This window comes from Crocuta crocuta, unplaced genomic scaffold (genome assembly GCF_008692635.1).
Source record: "Crocuta crocuta isolate KB4526 unplaced genomic scaffold, BGI_CrCroc_1.0 scaffold528, whole genome shotgun sequence".
NCBI lineage: Eukaryota > Metazoa > Chordata > Mammalia > Carnivora > Hyaenidae > Crocuta > Crocuta crocuta.
Genome location: NW_027530010.1, coordinates 2,346,806 through 2,353,343, shown reverse-complemented (window position 1 = coordinate 2,353,343; position 6,538 = coordinate 2,346,806). Strand labels below are relative to the sequence as shown.

The window sequence follows — 6,538 nt, the reverse complement described above, 5'->3', positions numbered from 1 at the left end:
GGGGGGGAGCAGAAAAACAAAGAGGGAAACAGACACCCAAAAGAAGAAAACAAACAGGAAGAGACTGGCAGAGAGAGAGAGAGAGAGAGACAGGCAAGGAGAAAGCCAGATAGATAAGGACAGGCAGACAGAGAGACAGATAAGGACAGAGCGCCAGAGAAAGCGAGATAGGGAGCAGGGACAGAAGGCCGCGCGTGGGGAGGGGGTTGCTGACGCCCTGGGCCCTGCCCGCCTTCTGGATCCGGCATGCCAGGGAGTTCCTGAGAACTCGGCTGCCCTGCAGTGGCACGTCAGCGTACCCCCCCCATGCCAGGGGCCCCTGACTCACTGCCTGTTCTCAGAACTCCCCTACTCTACCCTCTCACCTTCCCTAGCTTATAGGAACTGGGACCGCCTGGACTGACGGACCGTCCCCAGCCTGGGCCCCAGCCAGGCGTCAGGTCCTCGGGCCCCTGAGGCCTCGGGACAACCTCCGGTGATTGTGGGAGACGGCAGGCCCCTGCTCACAGGGTTTATAGAGAGCTGTGGGGACCCAGGGAGGGTGGTGGCTGTGTGCTAGCTGTCAGCGCACTCAAAGCTGCCTCGTTCGTTTGGATTCATAATCAATCTGTCTTTTCCAGTCCATTATCTCCTCGTTAGCTCTGCGGGGGAGGGAAGGGGAGGGGACAGGCGGGCGGAGGCAGGGGGTCAGGCCGCTGCCCCACCCTGAGGGATGTCTCCTCTCCCCACCCTGTGTGCCTCCTTGGTCACCCGCCCAGCCAGTCCCCTCACCACCACCCCCCCCAAGGGCTGGACTCACTAGGGGCCTGCAAGGGAATTGGGGCGAGAGGGAACATTCAGGATCCTGGGCCCCGATTTGAAGGCACAGGGTACTGAGCGGACTGGACCGGCAGCGGCAGTCTGGACCCCATGCCCCTCCCATCGCGCGGAGACCTAGGTCCAGACCGAGACAAGGCCATCATCCCTCTCCTCCGGGCCTCCCTAGGGCCATTAAAGAGAGAGATCGAGGACCTTCCCGTTAATTACCACAAGATACCGGAGTAACTCACTGCCAATTATCGCAGGCTGCTCAAGTAACTTCCAGACAGTGACGGGCCTGCCTCGGACGCCTTCCAACCCGTCGCTGCCTGAGGCCCACGTTGCTCACCCACCCTCTGAGCCCCAGGCCCCAGGAGGAGGATTTTTCTAGCAGTTCCTCTCTCTTCTAGAAGTGCTGCAGGCCCCACCAGCCACGTCGGACGTTCAAGTATTTTCCAGCCATCACCGTGTGATGCTTGAGTACCTCCAGGTATCTCTACAGAGTACTCCCGTAGGGTCACCAGATGCTAAGGAGTACCCGAGTATTTTGTAACCAAGTACTGCAGGACCTCAGAGTACTGCAGATCGCTGGGACTTTCTGCCGGTTTGGGGCCCTGAGGGGAAGAGAGCGTCTCACAAGAACCCTGGGTCTCTGCCCCAGGTAGGGGGACAGGGGTGGAAAGGGAGTCAGGATGGGGGTCCCCTCTCCTACATCCAAATCAAGGGGTGGTGGGGACAAGGGGCGGTGGAAATGAGAAGAGGGTCCAAGCACCTCAGCAGCTACACTCCCCACCACCTCCACCTGTTCCGGCTCAGCCCCCAGCTCCAGAGGTGAGAGTCGGTGCTACCTGGTCATGACCTGGAACGGGGTGGGGGCTAGTTCCCCCTGGAAAGGGGACAAGGCGGTAAGGGTGCCCCACCGGGGATGCTCCGCAACTAGCCCCCCCCGCCCCCCCAGGAGGCAGAGCTCGGGCTNACCCCTTTCGGGGGAACCCCGCGCGCCCCCTTTTCTCTCCAAGCCCCCAGCTCCAGAGAGAACTCCTTAGAGGTGTCCGCTGGGGTGGGGGTGGGGGGCTGGGAAGTCGATCCGTTATTTCTCCCAGCCTACAGCAGCTGCCTTTAGGGGGAGGGGAGATGACAGGGCGAAGGCAAGGTTACCGTCGGGGTCATCCCAGCCAGCCCCCCGCCTCAGATCTCTTCAGATGTCCGCCCCTGAGGGAGTGTACGATGTCACTTGGGGTAAATAAGGTGAAACACTCCCTAAAGCCTAGGAAAAAAGGGGAAGGCACCCCCAAAAAGACCAAACCCGGGACCTGGGGAAAGAAAACAGAAGAGGGAAGGGGTCGCCCCAAAACAGCCGAAGGGAGCCCAAGAAGCCGGGATGCCCGCTTTCAGGAGAGACCACAGGGTGGCGCTAGAGACCCGCGAGCAGAGGTGTGAGCTCCCGGGGCTGGGGGTGCGGTCTGCAGCCCCCCAGAGCTGCGCCCCAGGCCCCAGCGACCTCCCCTGACCCGGGCCGGCCAGCGCCGGGCCCCAGCCCGGGTGGGGCCCCGCCGTGCTGGGCTGGCATCGATCGCCGCCCTGACGAGAGCATCGATTTCTGCGCGGAGAAATTAATAGATCTTCTCTTAGCTCCTCGGACCCGGGAGCCGCCCGCGGGTGGAGCTGGGGGGACCCGTCGGTCCTAGGAGGTCGCGCACCCGGAAAGCCCCGGGATGCCCAGCTCCTCCCTCCTCCCCCGCGAGCCCCGGTGGCTGCAGGTGCGCTCCCGTCTCAAGCCGGGGAGGGGGCGGTAGAGGGCGAGGAAGGGGGTCCCGGAGGAGGGACTCGGGCCGGGAGGGCAGGGGAGGGCCGCAGGGAGCGCGCCAACCCAGCCCCCTGGAGGGGCCCGCCAGGCCCCCAGCGCAGACAGTGCCCCAGCCCCGGGGCCGGTACCGCCCGACCGCCCGACCGGCGGCCTGCTTTGGGAAGGCGACCAGACGGAGGTGGGCGCACAGGGTCTTGGTCGGAGTCGAGGAACTTGGGGGGGACGGATCCTCGCGCGACAGCGGGGGCGGTGCCCCCGGGCGGGCGGCGAGGGGCTCGGAGAGGAACGGCTTGAATGTTAAGGACACGGTTCGCGTTCCCGCCAGGTTTCAGCAGGCTCGCTCCGCCGGGTCGGGGCCGCCAGAAGCCGCCCAGCAGGTGTCGGGGCGGCAGAACTTACTCCCCCGCCCCCGCCCCCACCCCAACTCCAGGCGGCAGCGCGGGCGCACGTGAGCGAGTCCGCAGGGGCCATGGGCGAGCTCGCTTCTACCACCCCCCTGTGTTTGGGCCTTATTTCCCCAACAGACCTGTGCCCCCTCAGTTGTCAGGCTAAATATTTTGNGACCCCTGGGGTCCCTGCAAGCCAATCCGTTGCGCCCCGGGGCGCGGAGGGCGGGCGCTGGGCGCGGCCCCGAAGCGCCCGGAGATCCCGCGGCCAGGTGCGGCCACCGGATGCTCGCTCCGCTCCGGCGCCCAGCCGCCCAGCGGCCAGTGGGGTTCCCGAACTCTCTCCCGGGCGAGTCCGCGCCGCTCTCTCCGGGGCAGGCTCCCCGGCTTCCTCGCCGCGCTGGCTCCGGGTCGGCAGGCGGCGTGGACGCCTTTGGCTCTGCTCCCTGCCTGACTTTCCCTCCCTGAGTCTGCTGCTGTCGCACCTCTGTCCTCATCAGTCTCTGGGCTCCGACTGAGTCTGCCTCCAGCGCCTGTCACTGTCTTTGTGTCTCCGTGGCTCTCATTCCCTTTTTCCCTGTGGGATTCCCCCTCGTGGGCCCCCACCCTGCCCTCCCCTCTGAAGCCTGCGTCTCTGTGTCCCTTAGGGCCTGCCAGACCCTTCTCGTCCCCAGAGCCATCTGCAGAAGCCAGGCCTGGACAATGGCAATGGCCAGCCTGTGCCGGTGGGTAGCGTGCCTGCTTGTGATCCGCCTCTCCTTGGGATTTGGCCTGGACACGCTAGAGGGTGAGTCCCCCAGCTAGAGGGTGAATCCCCCAGTGCTGCCTCCTGGAGCCCCATCTCTGCCCTCCCCCACCCCCCAGCCAGCCAGAGGCCAAACAACTGTTTACCTGCTGCGTGAAGATGGAAAATGGGGGGGGCTCTCAGAAGGACTTCCCACCAGGAAGAGCAGTTCGTTCCCACGCATTACTGTGTTTTCCCCTCCGCTCCCTGGGATGTGAGAAGAACCTTGAAACAGAGAGATGGAGAGAGGTCCTCCATTCCAGAGAACGGCTCAAGGGGGAGAGTCTCAGGGGTCATTTCTAGGGTGCAGGGAGGGGATGGATAGCTGAGAGTAGGCACTATGAAGTAATGAACCCATTGTGCAGACAGGAAACTTGAGGTTCAGAGACTTGAGAGGGAAAGCTGGACTGGGGCCCTGAGCGCTTGCCCAGGGCCTTGTCCCGTGTCCCCCACACTTAGGGCCACTCCACTGGGCCCAGGCCAGTTAGTGCTCCAGGACAGACTCTTCCCACGTGCACAGCTGGGGAGGGAGGACCACAGACCGAGAGGCCCTCATGGGTGTGCGGGCGGGGGGGCGGGCAGCCAGGGAGGAAGAGACACGAGCTGAGCGTGCGAGATTCAAAAGGAGGAAGGGCTGAGAGTGTGCCCTTCCTCATCCCACCGTTCCCCTCCAGACTGAGGCAGCAGTGAGGGCAGGGGTCCAGTGCTCCATGCCCACCCGAGGGGCCCTGTGGTGCCCTCAGAGGGAGGGCTTCCAGGAGGAGTCAGTCTCCCCTTCCTATGGAGACAGAGGAGAGCCGCATAGGGTTGGGGTCGGGAAGGCACTGCGTGCAAGGGAGAGCCCCTCCCCCCCCCCCACTGCTGGGCCAGGACAGGGCACACAGATGCCAGCCCTGAGCCCCGTTGTCCGGAGGGGAGCACGTCCCTGGGCGGAGACAGGGTGGGGTGTTTGGTTGTTTGATCCGGGGGCCCAGGTGTCCTGTTCCCAGCGCAGCTCTGTGCAGGGCCGGGTCCTGACGGGAGGCAGGCAGGGGTTAATCCGTGAAGGTCGTAGATTTGTTTTTCCAAATGACTCCCATCAGGGGAGCCCTGGAGAGGCAGGGGCATGATGGGAAGTGGCATGTGGGCGCCTTGGAGCCTGATTGGCCTTTGCCTGGAGGGGCTAGAAGTGTTTTCTCATTCTCTCTCTTTTTGTGCATGTGAATGTGTACCTGCTTGTGCTCTCTCACACACACACTCACACACACACACACACACACACACACACACACACACGGCAACTGGGGAGAGCCAAGCACAGGGACATTAATGACAACAGGGTGAAGGTGTGATGTAAGCCCCAGGAAGCCCACCTTGCCTGCCCACCGCCCTCCTTGCCAGGGGCTGGGCCTGGGTCTGCATGGGGTGCAGGGGTGGTGTNTCTGTTGGGGGTGCAGGGGTCTGTGGGGGGGGCAGGGGTCTGTGGGGGTGCGGTGCCACTGTGAGCCAGGCAGGAAGTGGGGAGCAGATCTAGAGTACCAGGGCATGAATGACAAGCTGAAGAATTCAGACTTGAATCTTCCAACCTGGAAGGGATCCTCCGGAGCAAATGACAGTGCTTGGACCGGGTGCCCAGCCCGCTTAGGGGACGGGTCTCAGGTGCCTTGGGGAGAGAAAGGAAAGTGGGTCTGAAGAAGCCAGACACACCTGGGTCCCCAGGGGAGGAGCGGATCTGGGAATCAGATGTCCATCAATTCAAACCATGGCCCCTAAGTGCCCGGTGGACGCAGCCCTGAACTGAGCTCCGTGGACGCAGTGCCAGCCAACAAGGGCCCTGCCCTCAGGAGGCCCCGTTCTTGGAGGGGTGACACAAACGCAGACAGCAGCCGTGGGGTGAGGCCCTGTGTTCCGGGGGCGCTACAGCGAGTGCTGGCCAGCCTGCAGGGGAAGTGACTAACTCGGGTCAGGGGATCGGGGCCAGCGGGCGGCCTTGACCCGAGGTTTGCAGGACAAGAGCTGAGCGTGTGACCAGGCCCAGGAACCGTCCTGAGGCTTGGAGACATTAGCGAGGACCCATTTATCAGCCCCCTGGATGTCAGGCCGCCAAACTTTAATTGGAACTTTCGGCAATGGGAGCCACGGACGTCCCTTAGAGAGTAAACCAATGCGGGGACCAGACGTCAAGCTCCCTCAGGTCCGGGAAGGTAGTGGGAGACATGAGGCTCTGCCTCCGTGTCGTAGCATTCATTCGTTCCTTCATCACTTGGTTACTGAGCCCCAATTTTGGGCCAGACGCTGGCCCAGACACCAAGGGTACAGTGATGACTTACATACACAAAAGACCCCGGCCCTTCTGGAACTTACCGTAATCAAAACAAGCAACTCAGACATCAGCCAACGTTAAGATTTAAGGAGAAAAGTTAAGTAGGAAAGGGGGTAGGGAGTATTTAAAGGGATGTCCGAGAAGTCCTCATTGAGGAGGTGACATCTGAGCAGATACTTAAAGAAGGTGAAGGACCATGCATAGGGAACAGTGTTCCAGCCAGAGGGAACAGAATGTGCCAATACCTCAGGGCAGAAGCTTGGCTGGCTAGTTTGAGGAACAGCAAAGAGGTCAGTGTGGCAAAGGGGAAGGCATAAGGGCCTGAGCTTTTAATCAGGGAGATGCGGCCACCAGGGGGTGAGCTGTGGAGGAATGTCATCCAACTTGTGTTTTGAGATGATCCCTTTGCCTATAGAGCGAAGGGACCAGGAGGGGACGAGGGCAGAGGCGGGGGGGGGGGG

The 6,538-nt window shown here is 62.6% G+C and overlaps 2 protein-coding genes across 2 annotated transcripts in view; one reads left to right on the top strand and one right to left on the bottom strand.

The window, feature by feature from the left end:
- The window catches only part of NTRK1 (neurotrophic receptor tyrosine kinase 1), a 19,818-nt gene extending 16,330 nt beyond the window's left edge, over positions 1-3,488 (bottom strand). Inside the window, exons 1-3 of the mRNA XM_077764079.1 lie at positions 3,132-3,488; positions 2,709-2,894; positions 1,337-1,412 (exon numbers count right to left, since the gene is read on the bottom strand). Coding sequence (XP_077620205.1) covers positions 1,337-1,412; positions 2,709-2,894; positions 3,132-3,488 — 619 coding nt within the window. The remainder of the gene's footprint in view (positions 1-1,336; positions 1,413-2,708; positions 2,895-3,131) is intronic.
- Positions 3,489-3,693: 205 nt separating this feature from the next.
- Positions 3,694-6,538, top strand: part of INSRR (insulin receptor related receptor) — a 14,770-nt gene continuing 11,925 nt past the window's right edge. The window contains exon 1 of the mRNA XM_077764204.1: positions 3,694-3,778. Within this exon, the coding sequence (XP_077620330.1) occupies positions 3,694-3,778 (85 nt within the window). The remainder of the gene's footprint in view (positions 3,779-6,538) is intronic.